This window comes from Dreissena polymorpha, chromosome 6 (genome assembly GCF_020536995.1).
Source record: "Dreissena polymorpha isolate Duluth1 chromosome 6, UMN_Dpol_1.0, whole genome shotgun sequence".
Classification (NCBI taxonomy): Eukaryota; Metazoa; Mollusca; class Bivalvia; order Myida; family Dreissenidae; genus Dreissena; species Dreissena polymorpha.
The window spans coordinates 22,614,685-22,640,893 of record NC_068360.1 but is presented as its reverse complement, the minus strand read 5'-3'; the positions used below and the strand labels follow the sequence as shown (position 1 = coordinate 22,640,893).

The 26,209-nt window shown below is 38.5% G+C and overlaps 1 protein-coding gene and 2 long non-coding RNA genes across 3 annotated transcripts; 2 read left to right on the top strand and 1 right to left on the bottom strand.

Moving 5' to 3' along the window:
* The first annotated feature begins 2,535 nt into the window (after positions 1-2,535).
* LOC127835508 (mucin-17-like) lies at positions 2,536-9,877 on the top strand. The gene is made up of 8 exons (XM_052361949.1): positions 2,536-2,604; positions 3,205-3,446; positions 4,129-4,211; positions 6,385-6,822; positions 6,924-7,163; positions 7,551-7,786; positions 8,406-8,795; positions 8,885-9,877. Exons 1-8 carry the CDS (start codon positions 2,536-2,538, stop codon positions 9,875-9,877), a joined length of 2,691 nt encoding a protein of 896 aa, XP_052217909.1.
* A 4,562-nt stretch (positions 9,878-14,439) lies between these two features.
* LOC127833268 (uncharacterized) lies at positions 14,440-16,962 on the top strand. Its single transcript, XR_008027287.1, has 4 exons — positions 14,440-14,595; positions 15,037-15,210; positions 16,562-16,591; positions 16,812-16,962. It is a non-coding gene; the product is annotated as an uncharacterized LOC127833268 (long non-coding RNA).
* A 5,616-nt stretch (positions 16,963-22,578) lies between these two features.
* Positions 22,579-24,559, bottom strand: LOC127833885 (uncharacterized). Its single transcript, XR_008027662.1, has 4 exons — positions 24,494-24,559; positions 23,863-24,036; positions 22,966-22,995; positions 22,579-22,734 (listed from the first exon to the last, which is right to left on the bottom strand). It is a non-coding gene; the product is annotated as an uncharacterized LOC127833885 (long non-coding RNA).
* Positions 24,560-26,209: the final 1,650 nt, after the last annotated feature.

Below are 26,209 nucleotides of genomic sequence, written 5' to 3'. Positions count from 1 at the left end.
ATATTCATTGTTAACGAACGAGCTTAACTAAAGAATTTTGCTGGGATAATGACATCATTTCGTCAAAGAAATGACATCATTTCACAGTACACAGTAAAAATTATCAATAAATTTCACTATTAATTTAATTGTTTGAAACAGTGAAATTATTAGTTTTAATTCACTGATATTTCTCTATAAACCACCGGAAAGCATAAAATAATAAGTAAAAAATTACTGTAATATTTACAAATTATTATTATTTTCCAAAAAGATGGGGGGGTTTTAAACTGAAAATATCTTCTGATGGGACCGAGTACTTGGAGCTCAATGGACGTCAAACCAAGACTAGAACTGGAGAAAACTTGAGCGATGTTAGAAGAGTCGTCCCGAAAATGTTTTCCACCAATGAAAATGACCCCACAAACCCAGTTGCTTTGTTCAAAATGTATGCACAGAAACGCCCAGCCAATTTTTGCGATGTGAACGACCCATTCTATCTCGCTCCAAATACAATAATGAAGCAGACATCCGAGTCTGATCACAAAGAAAGCGTGCAATGGTTCATTCGTCAAAAAAATTGGGATGAATAAATTGAGCAAAATGCTCAGGATGATGGCAACTGAAGCCGGACTACCAGTTGAAAAACGCCTGACCAATCATTCCACTCGCAAGCACATGGTCCAAAAACTTAGAGAACACAACATTCCAGCCACTGAAATTATGTCTGTCACTGGACACACGAATGTACAGTCAATTTGAAGTAACTCAAATGTAAGTCATGAGCAACAGAAAAATGTTCCAACATACTTGCCTCCCATGGTCAAAACACAGGGATCGTTAGGTAAAAAATACTCTTTTATACTATATACATATATACAAGGGATACAACTGTCAAATTTCCTGCACAACATCATGGTCTGAACAATAGCAAAAACATCGCTTTCAAAAGCAATAATTACACCAAAAAAACTGTATAATAACAGATCAGACATTTATCTATCAGATAATAACTATGTTTATAGCAGTAAAAGTGTTCAAAGTTGTGTTTGAAACGAAAGTTTCATGAAAAACGGTAAAATTTTCAAAATGCGACACAGGTGTGCACACCCACTTTGACACATTTTGTTTCATAATTTAATAATTACAGAGAAGTTGACCAAATTTTACCATGTTTTATTATCCATAGACACTTTATTATTCAAAGTAGACACCTTCCATCATTGCATGTAACTGCATATATGTAAAACACCGTAAATATTAAATTTGTTTACATTTCTACTATCTTCAAAGATTTGTATGCAATTTGTCAGGTAATGTTACGTGCAACGTGAATGGCTGGATTTATTACTGCAGTATAATTTCAACCAATCAAATCGCATGTTAGAAATACATGTGAACTATCCTAAATAAAAGTAAAACATTGTCATTGTGAAATTGAAGCAGATTGATATGAATTTCTAGCAAACTATGCTCACTAAATAGTAATTATATTCTTTTTTACTATGAAAAAAAAAATATCCAAGGAATATGTACCAGCACAAGAGCTTTATAACAAAGGAATACGAAAATTACTTCTAGAATTCTCAGTTTTCAGCTGTGCACACCTGTGTCCAAGTAAGGATTTTTGAGCATTTTGAATGAAACTTTCTCTCTTAGTTCAATGAAAAGCTTATACTTTATTGCCAAGTGTATTATTTTCTGAAAGATAAATGTCTTGGCTGTTGTAATTCAGTTTAATTGGTGTATTTATTGCGTTTGGAAGCAAGTTTTTCGCTATTGTTTACACCATGGTTGTGTGCAGGAATTTTCACAGTTGTATCCCTTGTATATATATCGTGACATCGGGTAATTTCGACGTAGGGGTATTTTCGACGACTGCGCATTTTCCGGTGTAAACATGCGTACCGCGCATACTCGACGGAAGTCACGTGTTGTTTACATTGACTATACATAGCTCCATCAACGATGACCTAATTTACCATTTCATGGCTATACGGACGGTAAATTAACATACTTTTGTTCAAATATTGTGCTTTTCATGCCTTTCAACTAATCCCTAAATATCAACATTAATTAATAACGTTATACTTTATTTATCAACAACTTAAATTTTTGACAGTTCGTCTGCTTCACTCGTCATACATACCATAGTAGTCACGTGATATTCATTTGAACCTGTAGTATACTGTTCAACATAAAAAACGTGTATTAAGTTATGCGAGTTTTTACATCGTTTATCATCAATTAAGATATTTAATAAATAAAGAAACTGTATTTGGCACGTGCAAAATAGTTATATAATATATTTTGCAGCATAAGGGTCCTCCTAGAGGCCCTTACAGGAGGTATGACCTTGGGGATTTGACAGAAGCGTACCAGGCTGTTGTAGAGGATGGGATTTCAGTGGAAAGAGCTGCAAAGATGTTCGCAGTGCCCATAACCACTTCAAAAGATCGGGTTAAGGGCAGAGTTGACATAGACACCTTAAGATCTGGGCCGCACACTTTGTTCACGTTAGATCAAGAGGCATTTTTAGCTAGCCATTTGCAAACAATGGCTGAAGTAGGCTACGGCTACTCACGCCAGGAAACCATCAATTTGGCATATGACTACGCTGTACACGTTGGTATAAAACAAAAAGCGCTTCTTTTAGAAGGAGCTACCCCTGGAGCAGCAGGCACAGTCACTGAAAGTTGATGGTCAAATTCTGTTATATTTGATCATTACATGAAAAATCATTTATTGAAGTATTTGCCAGCTAAAGACAGTGGTTATGTTCTGGTATTATATGAAGGCCACAAGAGTCACGTATCTTTGCCGTTGATTGAATGGGCAAAAAAATAACACATTCTGTTTGTTTTGCCCCCTCACTGTAGTCATCTGTTACAGCCCTTAGATGTCAGTTGCTATGGGTCCCTAGAACAAGCCTGGAATGCTGCCTGCCATAGACACATAAGAGAAAGGGGTGGTAATGCAATCACGCGGTATGAAGTGTGTGCCCCTGCTTGCAGAGCGTACACAAGTACACTGACTGCCTCAAATATTCAGGCAGCTTTTAGAACGTCGGCTGTTTTTGCCTTAAATCCAAATGTGATAAGCCCCTTGGATCTGGCTCCATCAACAACTTTCAAAACCAACGACTCGACTCAAGATGTTTCTGAAAAATCCGTTGAATCATTTTTTCAAACAAAAGGTGGTCAAATTCTAAAAAATGTTCAACAGAAAAAGCCATGGAATACTCTAAGTAAAGTTGTGGGAGGCAGAGCTATCACAGAATCGCCAGTTGTTGGCGCAATAAAGCTTCACTTGAAGTCACAGAGCAAACAGTGTGCAGATGTAGAACAGTGTATCATCTCTTCCGCTGTACCCAGTACCTCCGGCCTTCGGGTGAAACGAAAGCAGCCCCCAGTTGAAGAGGTGGTCAGCTCCGACTCAGATGATAGTGACATTGCAGAATCTGACAAGTGCATTATTTGCAAGCTCTTCTATCCCCTTGCACTGACACAAAGCTTTCATTCATTAACATTGTCAAGTGGAGATGTTGTGATTTGTGTCAAGGATTGGTACATTTAACATTTTGTACGCAAATCAAAGTACTAAGGCGGGGTGACTCTTTCCTTTGCCCGAAGTGTTCTGCTGAAGACTAATAACATAGACAGCTGACAAATAAAACTGTAAATAAGTTCTTTAAGCTGTTAATTTCTGTTCAAACTAGTTATGTACAGTTTAAATATGTTAATTATTCAATTGGGCCATATTCCTTATCTTTGTTGAAGAGTATAGAACTATTTATTATTAGTGCTACACGAGCGTCGAAAATACCCCACCCGATACACAGACCACAACCGGAGAGTATCGGACATTTTTCTCTATTGTAAACACGTAGACAACTTTTCTGATTAAGTTTTATATAAAAATCTATTTAAAACAAATTTGTTTATAAAATTTTTCACGAGTTTCAAATTTATTTACATCATTTATATTGCAATTTGTTGAAAAATCGTTACATCGTCGAAAATACCCCACACCAGGATATGTAGTATAATAGAATATTTTTACTTAACGGTCCCTATGGGTCAAAATGCAGAACCAATTCAAGATAGAAAACACTCTGTCACCAGCACGGCCACATTTTCGTCAACGCAGCCCCCTAGCCAGCCGGAACAACGCCAGACCGAAGCGGAAATTCTACCCGAAACACAAGTGCAAGTTTCCCACCCACAGGCACAGTACAGCTTTCAGCAGTCACTGTCCAGCTCATTTAAATCCCAGTTCTTCGGGGCAACGTTCAACATCCAGAATTTTCATGTACTCATTAACTAATCCAGTATTGCAATAACACCTTTTACACACCGTAAATCCGACAAAAAGCATCGATTTGCTCTACACACCAAGTCGACTCACGTGCTCGGCCTACTGTGTAGAAAAACAAATTCTAAATGAACCTGACTCTTTACATCGCTATAAATATAATTAGTCATTGTTATTGATTTGGTTGAGTTTTGGTAACATATGTAGGTGGCTGTTGTCTTTTAAATAAATGAATTGTTATTGTTTTGCTTGAAATATTCTGGTACTATTTTCTTACGCGGATCTCTTTACAGCTAAGGTCGAAAAACACTGTTTGCTTAAAATAACTTTCCGTGTAGTTTTATTTTGCTATTCTATTTTAAAAGAAATAATTAACGAATAAGAAAAATGATGGGATAAATTCTAGGTCGGTGCCGAATACAGCGAAGTTTATTTTGCTCGGCCCGAAAATCTGAACCACTCGCCAAGGCTCGTGGTTCAGATTTTCTAAGCCTCGCAAAATAAACTTCGCTTTATTCGGCACCGACCTAGTATTCTATATGTGTGAAATAAAGTTCGTTTTTATTGGCTGTTATTACACCATCAACAAGAACGATATTCATTCAAAAGGTTCAAATTATTATCAGAAAGTTTGCACTCTAGACGGCGAATGATTGCGTTTGGTAAAATTTGATTTGTATGTTGTGCTATTTTTTTAATAAATTATGTCACTTATATTTTGAATAATGTTTTATGAAACGGAAAAAAAAACATTTAAGCAGTGTTAAACAATTCTACCATAAATAATGTTTCAATCTCAAATATGTGGCTGTACAAGAAAGACTTGTATCGGTTAACTTGGTCGTGTATAACCTAATAAACACCTTTGTTAATCAATATTTATGTATTGTTATGAATTTTGTTGATGATGTTTGTTTTCATTAATATTAATTAGTGTAAAAAGCTAACACATAAACGAAATTAAACCAGTGTCAACATTTGTCAGCTATTAAAGTTGTTTTGATACAAGCAGGAATTCAGCAGTCTTCATGCACAAAATGCTGCGTAAATTTAAATAAAATAACATACACGGCTGGGTATTATGTTATTTAATATATTTTTCACAAAGTATATGTTATGCTGTATATGTTGTTAAATTAAAAATAAATCTACAACAAAACCCTTTCACGAAGACAATGTTAAATAATAAACATCTTATAGTTTGTCATAGATCCCTCGACAAAAACTCGTCTTTCAAATTCTCTCAAGTCCTCTTCAAGCACAGACATTTTTGTGTCTGAAATAACACGAAATAATACCATACCCCACAAAATGCGAAACTTTGCACACAAGTATTATTAAAAGTAACATGTGTTGTTATGTCCTCAAATGTCTGTCTATGTCTATCTTTTAATGTCATCTATACACATTGTCTGTCAGCTCTAAACGATACCTGATACAGATACATACAGTCTTAATTTTCAATCGTTTTAGAAGCACAGCCAGTAATTTTTCTCCAACACTCTTGACTAAAATTAACATTTTTTTTATTATTTAAACTGAACTGTTATATTTGTTTTGTTCAATATCATATGCCATAGATGTACACTCACTTAGACGACATTCAGCTGTGATAAATGCATAGAAATCATGAAACGCTAGGACCAGAAATGCAATTTTGTTTCTGTTAACTAGAATTATATGATACAGATAATTCATTAAAAACAATCTAATAAAACGATTAAAATTGGTGTCACAAAAGCCGCTAAGTACCCTAACTAACCTCACTCCCCCAATGTTGCGTTTTCTGCGTTTTTTTGCGTTTAAATTTCGTAGTTCCTGATTCGTTGATATGTAAGTTCACTGATTTCAAATTTTGGAAATGAACCGCTACGAAGCGGTGTGATTGTGTTAAATTCTTGGTCCGGATAACCAACAAAATTTACGAAGATGAAAGTCCAACGAATCATATTGATTTAACAGTCAACACTTCCGGTTTATAAAGGTTTATCAGGTATTTCGGTTCCTCGCCTGTTGGTACCACCTAATCCTCAGTCACAGGCAGTCCGTCCTCTCCTTAAGACAGTCCTCTGAGTACCACCCACCCCTCAGTCACCGGAAGAAGTTCCACTCCAGTAGACATTGCTGTGGGTACCAACTACCCCTCAGTCATCGGCAGCCGTTCCACTCATGCAGACAGTCCTGTGGGTACCACCTACCAGTCAGTCACCGGAAGTCGATCCACGCCTGTAGACAGTCCTGTGAGTACCACCCACCCCTCAGTCACAGGAAGTCGGTCCACTCATGTAGACAGCCCAGTGGGTAACAACTACCACTCAGCCACCGGCAGTCGTTCCACTGAATTAGACAGTCCTGTGAGTACCACCCACCCCTCAGTCCCCGGAAGTCGTTCCACTCATGTAGACAGTCCTGTGGGTACCACCTACCCCTCAGTCAGCGAAAGTCGTTCCACATCTGTAGACAGTCCTGTGGGTACCACCGACCTCACAGTCATCGACAGTCGTTCCTCTCCTGTAGACAGTCTAGTAGGTACCACCTACCCCTCAGTCACCGGAAGTTGTTCCACTTATGTAGACAGTCCAGTGGGTACCACGTACTTCTCATTCACCGGTTATGTTCCACTCCTGTAGAGAGACCTGTGGGTACGACCTACCCCTCAGTCCCCGGCAGTCGTTCCTCTCCTGTAGACAGTCCAGTGGGTACGACCTACCCCTCAGTCACCAGCAGTCGTTTCACTCCTGTAGACAGTTCAGTGGGTACGACCTACCTCTCAGTCACCGGCAGTCGTTCCACTCCTCTAGACAGTCCAGTGGGTACCACGTACCCCTCAGTCAACGGCAGTCGTTCGAATCCTGTACTCAGTCCAGTGGGTACCACCTAACCCTCAGTAACCGGCAGTCATTCCACTCCTGTTGACAGTCCAGTGGGTACCACCTACCTCTCAGTCACCAGCAGTCGTTCTACTCCTGTAGATAGTCTAGTGGGTACGACCTACCCCTCAGTCACCGGCAGTCGTTCCTCTCCTGTAAACAGTCCAGTGGGTAGGACCTACCTCTCAGTCACCGGCAGTCGTTCCACTCCAGTAGACAGTCCAGTGGGTACCACCTAACCCTCAGTCACCGGCAGTCGTTCCACTCCTGTAGACAGTCCAGTAGGTACGAACTACCCCTCAGTCACCTGCAGTCGTTACACTCATGTAGACAGTCCAGTGGGTACCACCTACCCCTCAGTTACCGGCAGTCGTTCCACTCCTGTAGACAGTCCAGTGGGTACCACCTACCCCTCAGTCACCGGCAGTCATTCCACTATTGTAAACAGTCCAGTAGGTACCACCTACCCCTCAGTTACCGGCAGTCGTTCGTCTTCTGTAGACAGCCCTGTGGGTACCACCTACCACTCAGTCATCGGCAGCCGTTCCACTCATGTAGACAGTTCTGTGGGTACCACCTTCCAGTCAGTCACCGGAAGTCGTTCCACACCTGTAGACAGTCCTGTGAGTACCACCCATCCCTAAGTCACCGGAAGTCGGTCCACTCATGTAGACAGTCCTCTGAGTGCCATCCTTCCACTAGTCACCGGAAGTCGTTCCACTGCTGTACACAGTCCTGTGAGTACCACCCACACCTCAATCCCTGGAAGTCGTTCCACTCGTGTAGACAGTCATGTAGGTACTACCTTCTCCTCAGTCACCGAAAGTCGTTCAACACCTGTAGACAGTCCTGTGGGTACCACCCAACTCTCAATCATCGACAGTCGTTCCACACCTGTAGACAGTCCTGTGGCTACCACCTACCTCTCAGTCACCGGAAGTTGTTCAACTCATGTTGACAGTCCAGTGGGTACGACCTACCCCTCAGTTCCCGGCAGTCGTTCCTCTTATGTAGACAGTCCTGTTGGTACGACCTACCTCTAAGTCACCGGCAGTCGTTACACTCCTGTAAACAGTCCTCTTGGTACGACCTACCTCTCATTCCCCGGCAGTCGTTCCTCTCCTGTTGACAGTCCTGTGGGTACGACCTACCTCTCAGTCACCGGCAGTCGATCCACTCCTGTAGACAGTCCAGTGGGTACAACATACCCCTCAGTTACCGGCAGTCGTTCCTCTTCTTCAGACAGTCCTGTGGGTACCACCTACCCTAAGTCCCCGGCAGTCGTTTCTCTTCTGTAGAACGTCGAGTGGATACGACCTTCCCCTCAGTCCCCGGCAGTCTTTCGTCTTCTGTACCACCTACCCCTCAGTCACCGACAGTCGTTCCAATGCTGTAGATAGTCTTGTGAGTACCACCCACCACTCAGTCCCCGGAAGTCGTTCCACTCATGCAGACAGTCCTGTGGGTAACACCCACCCTTCAGTCACCGGCAGTCGTTCCACTGCTGTAGACAGTCCTGTGAGTACCTCCCAGCCCTCAGTCCCCGGAAGTCGTTCCACTCATGTAGACAGTCCTGTGGGTAGGACCTACCCCTCAGTCACCGGCAGTCGTTCCAATCCTGTAGACAGTCAAGTGGGTACCACATACCCCTCACTTACCGGCAGTTGTTCCGCTTCTGTAGACAGTCCTGTGGGTACCACCTACCCCTTAATCCCCGGCAGTCGTTTTATTTCTGTAGACAGTCCAGTGGATTCGACCTACCCTTCAGGTCCCGGCAGTCTTTCCTATTCTGTAGACAGTCCAGTGTGTACCACCTACCCCTCAGTCATCGGCAGTCGTCCAATCCTGTAGACAGTCCAGTGGGTACCGTCTACCTCTCAGTCACTGGCAGTCGTTCCACTCCTGTAGACAGTCCAGTGGGTACAACCTATCCCTCAGTCACCGGCAGGCGTTTTTCTTCTGTAGACAGTCCAGTGGTTACCACCTACCTCTCATTTATCGGACGTTGTTCCACTCCTGTAGACTGTCCAGTTGGTACCACTTACCCCTCACTCCCCGGCAGTCGTTCCACTCCTGTAGAAAGTCATGTGGGTACCACCTACACATCAGTCCCCGGCTGTCGTTCCACTCATGTAGACAGTCCAGTTGGTACAACCTACCTCTCAGTCACCGGCAGTCGTTCTACTCCTTTGGACAGTCCAGTGGGTACCACCTACCCCTCACTCCCCGGCAGTCGTTCCTCTCCTGTAGACAGTCCAGTGTGTATCACCTACCCCTCACTCCACGGCAGTCGTTACTCTCCTGTAGAAAGTCCTGTGGGTACCACATACTCAGCAGTAATCGAAAGTCGTTCCTCTGCTGTAGACAGTCCAGTTGGTACCACATACCTGTCAGTCACCGGAAGTTGTTCCTCACCTGTAGATAGTCCAGTTGTTACGACATACCCCTCAGTTACCGGCAGTCGTTTCACTCCTCTTGAAAGTCATGAGTCATCAGTCACTGGTAGCCGTTCAACTTCTGTAGAAAGTCCTGTTGGTACCATCTACCTCTCAGTTACCGGCAGTCGATCCACTCTTGGAGACAGTCCAGTGGGTACCACATACCCCTCAGTAACCGGCAGTCGTTCCAATTCTGTTGACAGTCCTGTGGGTACCACCTACACCTCAGTCACCGGAAGTCGTAGATGTAGACAGTCCAGTTGGTACTACCGATAAGTCACCGGCAGTCGTCCACTCCTTTAGTCAGTGCTATGGGTTGCACTTATGTACACAGTCCTGTGGATACCGCGTACCCCTCCGTCACTGGCAGCCGTTCCACTCCTGTAAACAATCCTTTGTGTGCCACCTACCTCTCAGTCATCGGCAGCCGTTCCACTCCTGTATACAGACCTGTGGGTACCACCTTACCCTAAGTCACCTACATATTAAGACTCAGATAGGTCATAACCAATTGAGCCGAATCGCGCGAAAACGGGTCTTATGCAATATGCGAGTTACCTTGTCCACTTTTGAGACAGTGCAGGCTGATCTGAAGCAACCTTGTCCACGTATGAGACAGTGCAGGCTGGTGTGAAGTTACCTTGACCAATTATGAGACAGTGCAGGCTGGTGTGAAACTACCTTGTCTACTTATGAGACAGTTCAGGATGCTCACAAGCTACCATTTCCGCTCATGAGACAGTGCAGGCTGGTCTGAATCTACCTTGTCCACTTATGAGACAGTGCAAGCTGGTCTAAAGATACCTTGTCCACTTATGAGACAGTGCATGCAGGTCTGAAGCTACCCTGTCCACTTATGAGACAGTGCAGGCTAGTGTGAAGTTATCTTGTCCAATTATGAGACAGTGCATGCTGGTCTGAAACTACATTGTCCACTTATGAGACAGTGCAGGCTGGTCTAAAGCTACCTTGTCTACATATGAGACAGTGCAGGCTGGTCTAAAGCTACCTCGTCCACTTATGAGACAGTGCATGCTGGTCTAAAGCTACCTTGTCCACTTTTGAGGCAGTGCAGGCTGTTTTGAAGCTACCTTGTTCACTTATGAGGCAGTTCGGGCTGGTCTAAAGCTACCTTGTCCACTTATGAGACAGTTCAGGCTGGTCTAAAGCTACCTTGTCCACTTATGAAACAGTGCAGTCGTGTCTGAAGCTACCTTGTCCACTTATGAAACAGTGCAGGCTGGACTGAAGCTACCTTGTCAACTTAAAGAGACAGTGAAGGATGATCTAAAGCTACATTGTCCACTTATGAGACAGTGCAGGCGTGTTTGAAGCTACCTTGTAAACTTATGAGACAGTACAGGCTAGTCTTAAGCTACTTTTTCCATTCATGAGACAGTGCAGGGCTGCATGCTGGTCTGAAGCTACATTTTCCCCTTATGAGACAGTGCAGGCTGGTCTGTAGGTACCTTGTCCGCTCACGGGTCACTGCACGCTGGTGTGAAGCTACCTTGTTCGCTTATGAGACATGCAGGCTGGTCTGAAGCTACCTTGTCCGCTACAAGACAGTGAAATCTGTTCGAATGCTACCTTGTCCACTTATGAGACAGTGCAGGCTGGTCTAAAGCTACCTTGTCTACTTATGAGACAATGCAGGCTGGTCGGAAGCATCATTGTCCACTTATGAGACTGTGCAGGCTGGTCTAAAGCTACCTTGTCAACTTATGAGATAGTGCAGGCTGGTCTGAAGCTACCTTGTCCACCTATTAGACAGTGTATGCTGGTCTGCAGCTACATTGTTCACTTATGAGACAGTGCAGGCTGGTCTGGAGCTACCTTGTCCACTTGTGAGAAAGTGCAGGCTGGTGTGAAGTTACCTTGTCCACTTATTAGACAGTGAAGGCTGGTCTAAAGCTACCTTGTCACCTTACGAGACAGTGCAGGCTGGTCTAAAGCTACCTTGTCCACTCATGAGACAGTTTATGCTGGTGTGAAGCTTCCTTGTCCACTTAAGAGACAGTGCAGGCTGGTCTGAAGCTATCTTGTCCACTTATGAGACAGTGCAGGCTGGTCTGAAGCTACCTTGTCCACGTATGAGACAGTGCAGGCTGATGTAAAGCTACCTTTTCAACTTATAAGACAGTGAAGGCGTGTCTGAAGCTACCTTGTCCACTTATGAGACAGTGCAGTCTGGAGAAGCTACCTTGTCAACTTAAAGAGACAGTGCAGGCTTGTCTAAAACTGCATTGTCCACTTATGAGACAGTGCAGGCGTGTCTGAAGCTACCTTGTCCACTCATGAGACAGTGCAGGGCTGCATGCTGGTCTGACGCTACCTTGTCCACTTATGAGACAGTGCAGGCTAGTCTGAAGCTACCTTGTCCGCTCACGGGACACTGCAGGCTGGTGTGAAGCTACCTTGTTCGCTTATGAGACAGTGCAGGCTGGTCTGAAGCTACCTTGTCCGCTTAAAGACAGTGCAGGATGGTCTAATTCTACCTTGTCCACTTATGAGGCAGTGCAGGCTGGTCTAAAGTTACCTTGTCCACTTATGAGTCAATGCAGGCTTGTTTCAAAAATGGACAAGGTAGCTCCAGACCAGCCTGCACTGTCTCATAAGTGGACAAGGTAGCTGCAGCCAATCATTCACTGTCTCATAAGCGGACAATGTAGCTTTAGACCATCCTGCACAGTCTAATGAGTGGACAAGGTAGCTTAAGACCAGCCTGCACTGTCACATAACTGGACAAGGTTGCTTCAGACCAGCCTGCATTGTCTCATAGGTGGACAAGGTAGCTTCAGACCAGCCTGCATTGTCTCATAAGTGGACAAGGTAACTTCACACCAGCCTGCACTGTCTTTTACGTTGACAAGGTTGCTTTTGACCAGCATGCACTGTCTCATAAGTGGACCAGGTAACTTCACACAAGTCTGCACTGTCTCATAAGTGGACATGGTAGCTTCAGACCTTCCTGCATTGTCTCATAAGTGGACAAGGTATCTTTAGACCAGCCTGCACTGTCTCATGGGTGAACAAGGTGGCTTCAGACCAGCCTGCATTGTCTCATAAGTGACCAAGGTAGCTTTAGACAGCCTGCACAGTCTCATGAGTGGACAAGGTAACTTCACACCAGCCTGCACTGTCTTTTACGTTGACAAGGTTGCTTTTGACCAGCATGCACTGTCTCATAAGTGGACCAGGTAACTTCACACAAGTCAGCACTGTCTCATAAGTGGACATGGTAGCTTCAGACCTTCCTGCATTGTCTCATAAGTGGACAAGGTATCTTTAGACCAGCCTGCACTGTCTCATGGGTGAACAAGGTGGCTTCAGACCAGCCTGCATTGTCTCATAAGTGACCAAGGTAGCTTTAGACAGCCTGCACAGTCTCATGAGTGGACAAGGTAGCTTCAGACCATTTAAGTCATTTTTCCACCACTTTTAATTCAATTTTTCTCAATGACAGGTTGGTGCGTCGTTTTTGTTATCAAAGGTTGAAAAAATTATTTGTAAAATACTCATCGGAAAGATAAGCAGCAAAATAGTATGGTTTTGCACATTCCTTCTGTTTGCCTCAACCCTTCTGGCCTCCTAGATTGTAAGCTCCATCCGATTAATTTAATATGTGTTTTTAAGTAGATCTATTCACTGGTAGGTAACCATATAATGTGTTTAAAATGCTTAATTACAAACATTGTACCAGGATTTGCCTGGGACTTAGTATTTAAAAAAAATGACAGACCAGCAGGGCTTCTTAACCTCTGCATTTTATGCAGCACCATATGCCTTTTGTTATCATGTATATGTCCCTATTCATAAACAATCCTCATGCTCAAACAGCAGGCGCTTCACTTTGGAGAACAGTATTCTACTTGTACCAATATATTCATCATTAGTATAAATTTACATTGAACGTGAACTCTCCGATGGTATCTGGATGGGGAAAAATAATGGGTTTTGTTTGGGGTAAACCAAACCACGTCAGTTATATGATTCATAAGGAAATAATCCAATAGACAAGCCTACACCCTAAACAGCATTCTAGAAAATCATCTGTGTCGACTTTTGAAATATTTCTTGCCGCGCATGAACCAAGACTTATCCGCTTTTCATGTTAAACCGAAATTATCCGTTGTAATTATGTCATTCAGGAATTTTACATGGAATTATAAAGATATGAAAGTAACATATTTGTTGTTCACCACCTAACTCGAAACAAATGTACTTTAACAAGCGCAGCTGCTTTATACCTATTTCTATATTTATATGTGTTTTCTTCAATTGATGAAGTCATCGATCTTTCAACACTTAATGGAATGTGAAAACTATAATGCGACATACATTTTTTTAAACATTTTAGGGCCTTGCAAAATGTCTCAAATTAAAAAAAAACAACAACAGTGTGATGATTCAAAATGAAGAACGCCTATCTTTTCAACAAAGTATATATTTATGCAGTTAGTCCCTTTTATCGACAATAATTTTAAAACGAGAGATTAACAAAGCCGAGCCAAATGATGCATCAATAATCTTAATGTGAATGTGAATTTGCTTGCCTACAAGGAAAGACTTCCGGGCAATGACGAGCGTTGCTTTGTGGTACTGTATCTTAAGTTTTGATAGTAAGACATATTTAAGCTGGCATGTACACTGGTATTTTACTTTGACATTCAAACGAGTATTTATATCCAAACAGTGCAAACATATCACAAGGTATGTTATGCATGCATATATCTATGTAAACAGCTATTAATGTGCGTACAGCAGAGATTATCCGAACATACTTGATTTAACGAAAGCATCAAATTAATGTGATGCACTGCGTGTTTCCAATTCAGCGTGAAAGCTTACACGGGGGATTGCAATTGCACATGCTCGAAATAGATTTATTTAACTAGTAACGTATTTTTACGATTCCTTCCTTGCAGGCATATAAACGTCTAGTGTCTAGCTTTATTATCGAGTCTTCAGATTCTTCACAGAAGCGCCGAAAGGTGAGCTTTTATTTGACAAATATTTCTATTTAGTTAGTATTCATTGTTTGAGAAATTTAATAAAATACTATGGTGTATCTTAGAATAAACAAAAACAATTATTAAATATTGGTTAATAGGAGATGATTTTAGAACATAAGGATGATTTTTTGACATGTTTTGAAGCAAACGCTTCTTTTGTTGTATATTAGAAATAAATGACTTCATGATATATTTTTTCTATAGGGGCCTACGTTCATTTAAAAGTATGGTAACTAATGATGAATTAGTTTGCGAAGATTTCAAGACAGAGTGCTTTAATACTGAAATAACGAAATGCATAGTAATCATGCACTCGTGGAGTGATGTTATTTATTGGAGCAAATGATGGTTTTTACTGTTATTTATTTTTACATTATGTATTCGAAATACCTACATGTTTATGCTATCTCGTCATTTTAGGTATAACGATGTTATCAGCCGTCTCGTTCGTGTTACTGTTGACGCTTTGCGCCTCGGTGTCTGGTCAGACATATAGTGGATACCCTTCATGTTACAAGGTGTATTGCCCACCTATCTACTGCCCTAATGGGCAATACACACCGATTGGCGAGTGCTGCCCTCGTTGCAACCCAGGTATCGACATTAGTAATATACTTATGTGTTGCCAAACGGATTAAGCATAGAGAACATTTGATCTGTGATGAAAACATATTTTAACATTGGTGTCATTTAAAGTTATATTATGCGCATCTAACAGTATATGCTATGTTTATAGGTGTCTATCGCAACCGTTGTTTATTTTTGGTGTTTTCACTTCATAAACACATATATTTGTAAATGCAGCACCAACATACTAAAACAATATCATGGAAAGAGAAAAAGTACATCACAAATCTAAATGATTCGATGTACGATGTGAATCTAAATTTAGTTTTAGTGCAGATTCGTTCAAACGACACAAAGACACAATTTTGTATAACAGATCATTTTAATTTCCTGCAACGATATATTTTCATACGACATACAAACACTAACTCTGATCGTAATAAAAAGACAGTTCTTCTCGGCCTAGAGGACTGTGGCAGTCATGTTCAATATCGAATATAATATAAAAAATTTTTTTATAAAAAACTGGTAGCAAGATGAGTTGCAGATAATTGGTCAATTACCATATTTAAATTAACTCCTTTGACCTTTTATTTATTTTCGGCTCTTTGCAACAATGCAAAATGCGCATAATATCACTTTAAGAAGAATTAACACATGGACGTGCTTTATTGATTTATATAAAGCAAATCAGACCTAAAGCCGTAGCTCAGAAATACGTTTAAAAAACGTATTATTTACAAGGCTACAATTGCAATCGGTAAACAAATATAGATTTTGCAACGTATTATCAAAAAATTTCTGCATGCGGTAAAAACTTATTCCACATTGGTTGATTGAACATTGAAAATACTGTATTATACTTATCGTTAAAACAAATCGTTTTTTTTTATTAGAAAAGCACATTAATTTTATAAATAATGTTTATCATTTTTAATCGATAAGCTAAACGATTTTCTTCAAAAATAGTATATGAGTTTATGTGTATGTCATGTATGCGTGTGAGTGTTTGTTTGCTTTTGAGCTTGCGTGTCTTTCGTGTGTGTGGGTGTCGGAGTTGAAGGGCGATAGAGTTTGTGTGAGAATGTTGAATGTTAATATGTAGTTATCTGATTTGGTATAGTAAAACATGTTCAAGAAAACTTAATGGTAACAGGATAACTGATTATTTTCTTTCATAATAAAAATTTACATAAATAACAAAAAGAGTAAACGTTGAGTTAGATAAAACTATAATTATAGCTTTTTACGGAGATCATTATTTTATTCTTAAAATATCGAACACATTTCCGAACAAAACCTTAACTATGTTCATCTGTTGTTTGTCCATGTTAACAATTTTGCATCCAAACTAATGGTGAGTTATGATGTTTTGTAGGGTATGGGTATCCAGACCCATATTTCCCAGGTTAGTACAACATTATAGTTTATGAATTTGTTTAATCTGATTAAATACAATGTATATTTCGTGTACATATATCAGATATAAATACTATAGATGCATATATACCATTTGCAATATAATTATACATTACTTACAGTGTTTGCATGCACACGGATATATTGTAAATACAATATTTATTTGAATTACCTTCAATTGTCGAACATAATCGTATTGTTTTATTCAGGGTAAAAGGGATATGACAAGTCGTGACAACAAGGCAGACAAGGGAATGACATGAACTAAGGACGAACGAAATGGATCGCAATATAGAACGAAATGTTATTGTACTGAACTTGTTTGCCTTTGCTGCCTATAATAAATAAAAATAATTCAACAGCCAAATTCGTTATTGTTGTCATACATTCAGTATACACAGGACATAAAAAACATTTCCTCACATTATATTAATTCCTTCAAGTGCATTGAACATTGTACATCATGAACAATAAAGAAAACGATGATGGTGTATGTTAATGTGCCGGTATTGAATTTCTTATGTTAAGACTAATGACAAATCTTTAAAATATGCTGAATAGTTTTCTTAAGGTGATTAAATAAAACATGTTTATATGACGAACAATACGTAAAAAGCTCAATCGGAAGCATTCACTTATTCAAGCTTTGAGGTATTCTTTTCGAAGTCAGCAACATTTAAGGAAATATAAATAAACTTAGATAGGCAAGTTCTCACTATGAAAACTATTTATACAATAATTACATCTGGTGAAAATGGCCATCGGGGTCAATCGCACCGTATTGCAAACATGTATTTATTATTAAACGGACCAAGCAATTCAATTCAAATAACGATAATACAATAAAATACGTGAATTATTAAAGTTTTGAACAAAACACAATATCTGAAAAGTCATTTCAATTTTTTGTACGGATTCGATCATTAATCGCATTGGGACAACTGCCGTTCCGCTAGACCGCCTGGAATATTTTGTGTTGTGTATAGTACGGGACAACTGCCGTTCCGCTAGACCGCATGGGATATTTTGTGTTGTGTATAGTACGGGACAACTGCCGTTCCGCTAGACCGCATGGGATATTTTGTGTTGTGTATAGTACGGGACAACTGCCGTTCCGCTAGACCGCATGGGATATTTTGTGTTGTGTATAGTACGGGACAACTGCCGTTCCGCTAGACCGCATGGGATATTTTGTGTTGTGTATAGTACGGGACAACTGCCGTTCCGCTAGACCGCATGGGATATTTTGTGTTGTGTATAGTACGGGACAACTGCCGTTCCGCTAGACCGCATGGGATATTTTGTGTTGTGTATAGTACGGGACAACTGCCGTTCCGCTAGACCGCATGGGATATTTTGTGTTGTGTATAGTACGGGACAACTGCCGTTCCGCTAGACCGCATGGGATATTTTGTGTTGTGTATAGTACGGGACAACTGCCGTTCCGCTAGACCGCATGGGATATTTTGTGTTGTGTATAGTACGGGACAACTGCCGTTCCGCTAGACCGCATGGGATATTTTGTGTTGTGTATAGTACGGGACAACTGCCGTTCCGCTAGACCGCATGGGATATTTTGTGTTGTGTATAGTACGGGACAACTGCCGTTCTGCTAGACCGCATGGAATATTTTGTGTTGTGTATAGTACGGGACAACTGCCGTTCCGCTAGACCGCATGGGATATTTTGTGTTGTGTATAGTACGGGACAACTGCCGTTCCGCTAGACCGCATGGAATATTTTGTGTTGTGTAGAGCACGTTTTTGTTTCGAAAATAGAAGTTGGTGTAAGCGTTGTATATTGTCGATTAATTTCTTAATATTATGAGGCACTTACGGGCAAAATACTTGACATAAATTTCAAATGTTTGAAATGTCGACGTTTTCAATAATAAACCCTCATGCAACATGTAGAATCCTTTAAACAATGAAATAAAACCTTTTAAACCGGTTTTAACCCAAATGATTTATATTGACAATTCTTAGGCGGGGAACACCAATTTAGTTATTTGTGTGTGTTTTCCACGTGTTTTTTTGTATCTTAGTAAGGTGTCATACTATATTTGTACTAAACGCATGCTGTAATTATTATACAGGCGTTTCCCAAGGCGGTTTAATCACAGCGGCCCGCGGCGCCTGGACTTCAAAAGCAATGTCGCCGCGGCGCTTGTGTTTCCGATCATGTCGCCGCGACGATTGAAAATTCACAAGCGAGTGCAAGCTCTGATCCGAATTTTGTCTGCATTCGGCCTACGACAAATCAAAACATGCACGCACCAATCAGTTGTGTGTGCATAAGGGGCTTAGAAACAACGTGTGAACAATGGTATCTGGACAAACGGCATCCAAAATATCGGCATCCTGCGTTTTTTGCATTCCAGGACAATCGGCACCTCGCAAATTTGTCCACCAGGACAATTGCATCAGATTGATGTTGTGATACAGAACTACTTGAAGTGCTTGGAGGAAAATATATACGAAATATCTTCGTCACAATAGGCTCGGGGCGCTAATTTGTATTTGCTGCATTTTATGAAATACGTCTTAAATGTATCATTTTTCTTGCCTATTTTGTGTTATTGTAACATATTGTTATCAATATATTACAATTAAACACATATACAAATCGAATAGTCTCGCTTTTAAATGAAAAGAAAACAAATATGCTATAAACGAAGCCTTACGATAAAAATTATGCAATATCACATTAAACAATCCAGAACCATATAAAAGATCAATTTGCGAAACGAAGTTGCAAATTTACATAATTAAGACGCAGGGATATAAAATCAAAATAAAATCTTAATATTCGACGTTATAAATAAGTGTTATTAAAGCACAAACGTCGACTTCCGTCAAAAAGTTTCATTGATGCTAGTTATGCTATCGATGTAACTCTTTGCAGTTTATTTGACAATACTTGTTATGCTCAGCGCTATGTTTTGACCTTTGATCTTTACTTGCTATGTTCCTCTTAGCTGCGACATTTTGATCGTTATTATTTGCACTTCTTTTAAAGTTATGCAATAACATTCATGATGGGCAAATGTAAGCCCGAATAGCGGTTGATTGTTTCTTCTTTTAACTGTGATCTTCAATTTTAACCTTCTGGACTGGTTCTGCATAGATGCTCAATTGTTGGTTTGATACAGTCATGATGAGGACAATATTCTAATTATTATATAATTATATAGGTCTTTTGCCATGAATTATGAGTTTTAACTTTGAGCAAAGAAAATTGTCTTGAGATGCGTGGTTTTTTCCGACATGAAAAGCAATACACTAACAAATCTCTGTTTTCAATTACGATGGAAATAGAAGCATATTCGTTTGACCGTTTTTATACCTTAATTTAATAAACATTTTCAGATTTCATTTGATGTAGTAATTGCTATGACTTTGTTATACTCAAATGTCAAGAGGAGCAGCCAAAGGTTAAACATAACTTTATTACAAATTCAATTTTATGTATAAATTATCATTATGTATAGCTGGGCAAAGCAGCGAACATTATCTGTGAATTTGATTACGACAGGGACATTTAGTATGTAACATAGGTAGAGTCCAAGCATATCAATAGTGGATGCTTTTCAATGTTAATTACCATTAATAAAATATGTTGTTATATATAACGTACAGCAGATGTACTGCTACTCTGACAAATAATATTTAAACAAAATGAAAGACATTGACCGACTTACCAATTCGAAATTATTTTATATGATCGCGTGCGGCCACATGCGCGCGGTATTGAATCTTTATCGGCGTCAAATTCTTTATACTGCAACGTTATCTTTTTCACAGGTGTCATATGAACGTAATGAAGACGTGTATTCACTGCTTAAAGAATCGTGGCGTAACAGCCAAACATCTATGACACAAATTGCAAATATCAAAGTCACTGCTAGGTGTTTAGGCTTGGATTGAATAACGAATAAAATAAAATCCAACTTTAAAGTCACTTCAACACTTATTCATTCGTATATAGTTAAGGTCAGTTTTATTTATTTACCTTTTGAATATCTCAGATTGACATGAATGGTCAATGTAACAAAATAAGACGTATATAAAGAAGCCCACGTCCTTGCATCAATAATATATTCATAGTCGATATAAACTATAAAGAGTGTGTGTTCCATATATTTATATATGAAAGGTTGTATATAACATTATATAAATTTCCATAACATTTTCCGATTTCATAACACATAGTATGATATACTATACGCAAAACATACATTTGTTGTGGGTCACAGAGTGATGATATCTATGAGCAACGTATGTTTATTGTAGATAAAAAACCATGAACAACCATTTGACAAATTTAAGTATAAAAGAGGGCTTAGTAACGTATTCGAAAAATCGGCTATATTCGCATGATAGCTTTTGTCAGAACATTTACATTTACGGCTGAAATAATTCATTTGAAATTATTATTACGAGCTTTGGAATTGTGTTATATGATTACAAATAATATTCGATGATATAAATCACTAAGAGTTTTATCGGAATTATATTTTAAGGTCGTCTTTCGAAACTAGAAAATGCTTTATTAAACGAACGAATTACGCCACTGAATGATCGGAACTCGGGTATAAAGCCTGTCTCTTAAATGACATATGATATCCATCAGTCTACTAAATGTCGCATGTATCCCCTGTTACAATTACCTCAAATGTGAAGTTCACATTTAGTGATAACAATTCAATTTTTTCATCAGTAGCTGATGTTTGACATAAACGGAATTTGAGACAAATATTGATTTTGTGGATATCCATGACCTATGGACACGTGAACACGTGTCTTGTCCAGTCAGGTATATCCTTTTGTGTTCTTACTATGGTCCTGCATTGGCACAAGCAAAGTCTGTGGAATGATGTCGAAATTGGCAATTATAATATGAAAACATATCTAGACATTTGGATGGATTTCCTACCGGAACTATGTTAAACAGCTGACATTTCATCCAAATGGCGTTATAAAATATTACGTTCGTGTTAGAGCGCCGCTTGAACAATTAATTGCTTTTGCTGGCTTTTAAAATACCATGGCAACTTCCTTGATGGCGTGAATATTTCAATGAATCATACTATCGAAATATGTGAAGAGAAATGTTTATCGTAATATATAAAAAATATAATGACATTTTTTGTGATACCTGTTTTGCTTTTGGATAATGCATCTGGGTTTTGTTTTATCCCAATCATTAAGTAAAAATAACAATTCAACAATTCAGTTTAATATTTAATGTTGTTGATATGGAAAAGGTTAAATGAAGATATAAATAAAAAAATATACATCAATCGAATCCTCAAATAGACGGTTTCTGAAATGACTTTTGAGATATAGTGTTATGTACACAACTTTAATAATTCAAGTGTTGTATAGTATGAACGTTATTTGAATTGGTTGGTCCGTTCAATTATGTAATCATGTTTGCAATGAGGAAGTGGAACTGATCTCGTCCTATTTAACCGTGTTAATACGGTGCGATTGACCCCGATGGCCATTTTTACCAAAAGTAATTATAGTATAGTTTTCATTGTGATCACTTGCCCATCTATGTGTATTTGTATAGGCTAAAATATTGCTGATTTCGAAAATAATACACCATAGTTTGAATAAATGAATGCTTCCTATAGTGCTTTTAACGTAATGTTCGTCAAATAAATATGGTTTATATAAAACTAAGTAAGAATAAAAATGCAATCACTTTAAGAACACTATTCAGCATATATAGTTTTGTCATAAGTCTAAACATAGGAAATTAAATAACGGCACATAAACATGCGCCATCATATTTTCCTTTATTGTTAATGATGCACAATGTTTGAATGCACATTTGCTAACATAAACTTATGTCATGATTCTCCATTGGTAATCAATACACTCGCAGGCATTACTATAATTTGAGAAAATGTCTTCTATATGCCGTGTGTATACTGAATGTATGAAAACAATAACATGTTTTGGCTGCTGAATTATTTTTATTTGCTATATTTGTTATAGGAAGCAAAGGCAAACGATTTCAGTACAAAAATATTTTGTTCTATATGGCTATCCATTATTTTGTCCTTAGTTCATGTCATTCCCTTGTCTGCATTGCTGTCACGACTTGAAAATCCCTTTCACCCTGAATAAAAAAAATACGAATATGTATGATCGACAATTGAACGAAATTCAAATAAATTTAGTATGAACAATATCTTCGTACACATGCATATTCAAAAACTGTAAGTTATGTATATTTATATTTCAAATGGTATACATGCATCTTTAGTATTTATATGCGATATATGTACACGTAAAATATATTATATTTAATCAGATTAAATAATTACATAAAATATTATTTTGTACTTACGTTAGTAATAAGGGTCTGGATACCCATGCCCTACAAAACAATCACAACTTAGCTTTATTCGGAAAACAAAATGGTAAACATGGGCAAACAACTGATGAACATAGTTTAGACTTTGTTTGGATTTTTTTTTAAGAATAAAATATTGATCTCCGTAAAAAGCTTTAATTATAGTTTTATCTAACTCAACGTTTACCTTTTTGGTTATTTTTGATATGTAAAATTTTAGTATGAAATAAAAAAAATCGGTAATCCTGTTACAATTGAATTTTCTTGAACATGGTTAACTATACCAAATCAGATTACTCCATATTTCCATTCATCACTCTCACACAAACTATATCGCTCTTTACCTACGACATGCACGAACACGCACAGACACGCAAGTGCACAAACAAACAAACACTCACACGCATACTTGGCATACTTCTAAACTCAAATACTATTTTTGAAGAAACTCGTATGGCTTATCGATTGAAAATGGTTAACATTATTTACATAATTGATGTGCTTTAATAATAAGAAAACGATATGTTTGAACGTGTAGTACAATAACGTATGTTGAATTTACCAAGGTTGAATTAGTTATTACCCCATGCAGAAACCTTTTGATAAAACATTGCAAAATCTTTATTTCTTACCGATTGCAATTGTAAACTTGTAGATATTATGATTCATAAATAGTCTTGTTTATTTTTAAACATCTTTCTGAGCTACGGCTTAATGTCTGATTTGCTGAATTTAAATCAATAAAGCACTGCCATGTGTGTTAATTCGTCTAAAATGAAACCAATGCAGACATCATTGTTCATCACATGTCAGTTCCTACCGAGAAGGCGCTATATGTTATCATTGCTTAACACGTTTGGCAACAAATTAATATATTACTAATTTCGATACCTGGGTTGCAACGAGGGCGGCACTCGCCAATCGGCGTGTATTGCCCATTTGGACAGTAGATAGGTGGGCAATACACCTTGTAACATGAAGGGTATCCCTTATATGTCTGACTAGACACCGAGGCGCAGAGCGTCAACAGTAGCACGAACAAAACGTCTGATAACATTGTTATACCTAAAATGACAAAACATCATAAACATTAAGTTATTTTGAATGCATAATGTAAAAATAAACAACAGTAAAAACCATTCTGTACTCAAATTAATAATATCACTCCACGAGTGTATGATTACTTTTCATTTCTTTATTTCAGTATTAAAACACTCTTATAATATATGTCTTGCCCTTTTCGCAAACTAATTTATCATTAACCATATCAGTTACCATACTTTTTAATGTACGTAGGCCCCTAAAGAAAAAATATATGCAGTCATTTATTTCACATATACAACTAAAGAAGCGTTCGCTTCAAAATATGTTCAAAACATCCTCCTTTATGTTCTCACATTATATCCTATTAACAAAAATCGAAAAATTGTTTTTGTTTATTCTAAAACACTATAGTATTTTATTAAAATTCTTAAACAATTAATATTAAGTAAAAATAAATATTTGTAAAATAGTACCTCACCTTTTGGCGCTGCTCGGAAGAATCTGGGAACTCGATAATAAAGCTAAACACAAGGCGTTTATATACCTGCAAGGAAGGAATTGTAAAAATACTGAATGTGTTTATAGTTAGATAAATCTTTGACGAGCATGTGCAATTGCAATCCAATGTGTAAGCTTTTCCGCTTAATTGGAAACATGCGATGCATCTCCTTAATTTGATGCTTTCTTTCAATCAAGTATGTTCGGATGATCTCGACTTTTGGTACACTATTATCTTGTAACTGTGACATATGCATGCGTTACATACATTTCGATGTGTGTAGTGTTTGTATATGAATATTCGTTTGAATGGCAAAGTAAAATACCAGTATACATGTCAGCTAAAATGTATCTTAATATCAAAACCTAAGACACAGTACCACAAAGCAACGCTCGTCATTGCCCGGAAGTCTTTCCTTGTAATCAAGCAAATTTACATTCACATTCAGATTAATAATACGTCATTTGGCTCGGTTTTGTTAATCTCTAGTTTTTAAAATGACTGCCGATATAAGGGACCAACTGCATAGGGATATACTATGTTGAAAAATATATGCGTTCTTCATTTTCAACATGTAGTCTTTTATTCGAAAAATTGTGCAAGGCTCCAAAATATTTAAATATGAATAAATTCCGTTCAGTGTTTAGCGAACGATGACGTCATCAATTGACTTTAACCCACCTAAATATAGAAAACAGGTAAAAAGCCAGTATGTTTAATAAAGTGCATTAATTTCGTGTTAGGTGGTGAACAACAAACGTTTTTCTTTAATACTTTTATAATGCCATGTAAAATTCCATTATCAATTAATTACAACGGATAATTGCTTGTTTCACTTTAACATGAGCAGCGGATAAGTCTTTATTCATGCGCGGATACAGACGGAACACGTTAATCTTATAAGTAAACATATATTTTAAAGGTCGACACAGAGGACTTTCTAGAAGGCTTTAAGCGTGTTAGCGTGTCTATTGGATTTCCTAATGATTCATTAAACTGACGTGGGTTGGTTTATCCCGAACAAAACTAAAAACCTTAACCCATCCAGATCACATTGAAGAGTTCAGTTTCAACGAAAGTTTATACTAATGATGACTATAGAGGTACAAGTAGAATATTATTCTCTAAAGTAAAGCGTCTGCTATATGAGCATGAGAATTGTTTATGAATAGGGACATATCAATGACAACAAAAGGCATATGGTGCTGCTTAAAAAGCAGAGGATGAAAAGCCCTGCTGGTGTGTCATCATTTTCTTTTGAATACTAAGTCCCAGGCAAATCCTGGTTCGATTTGTGTAATTAAGCATTTTAAGCACATTATATTGTTACCTACCAGTGAATACTTAAAAACACATATTAAATTAAACGGATGGAGCTAACAATCTAGGAGGCCAGAAGGGTTGAAGCAAACAGAAGAAATGTGCAAAACCATACTATTTTGCTGCTAATCTTTCCGATGAGTATTGTACAAAAAAATGTTCAACCTTTGTAACAATAACGTCGAACCAACCTGTTATTGAGAAATATTTAATTAAAAGTGGTGGAAAAATGACTTTAGTCGGAACTTATTTACTCAAGCCAGATCACTTTATTTTCTTTATAAAACTGTCTAAATTTTGTTTTTGCGCTTACTGAAAATTTTTATAAAACACCAACGTAATGTGCAGAATCTCAAAATTTCACTGATGAAGGCA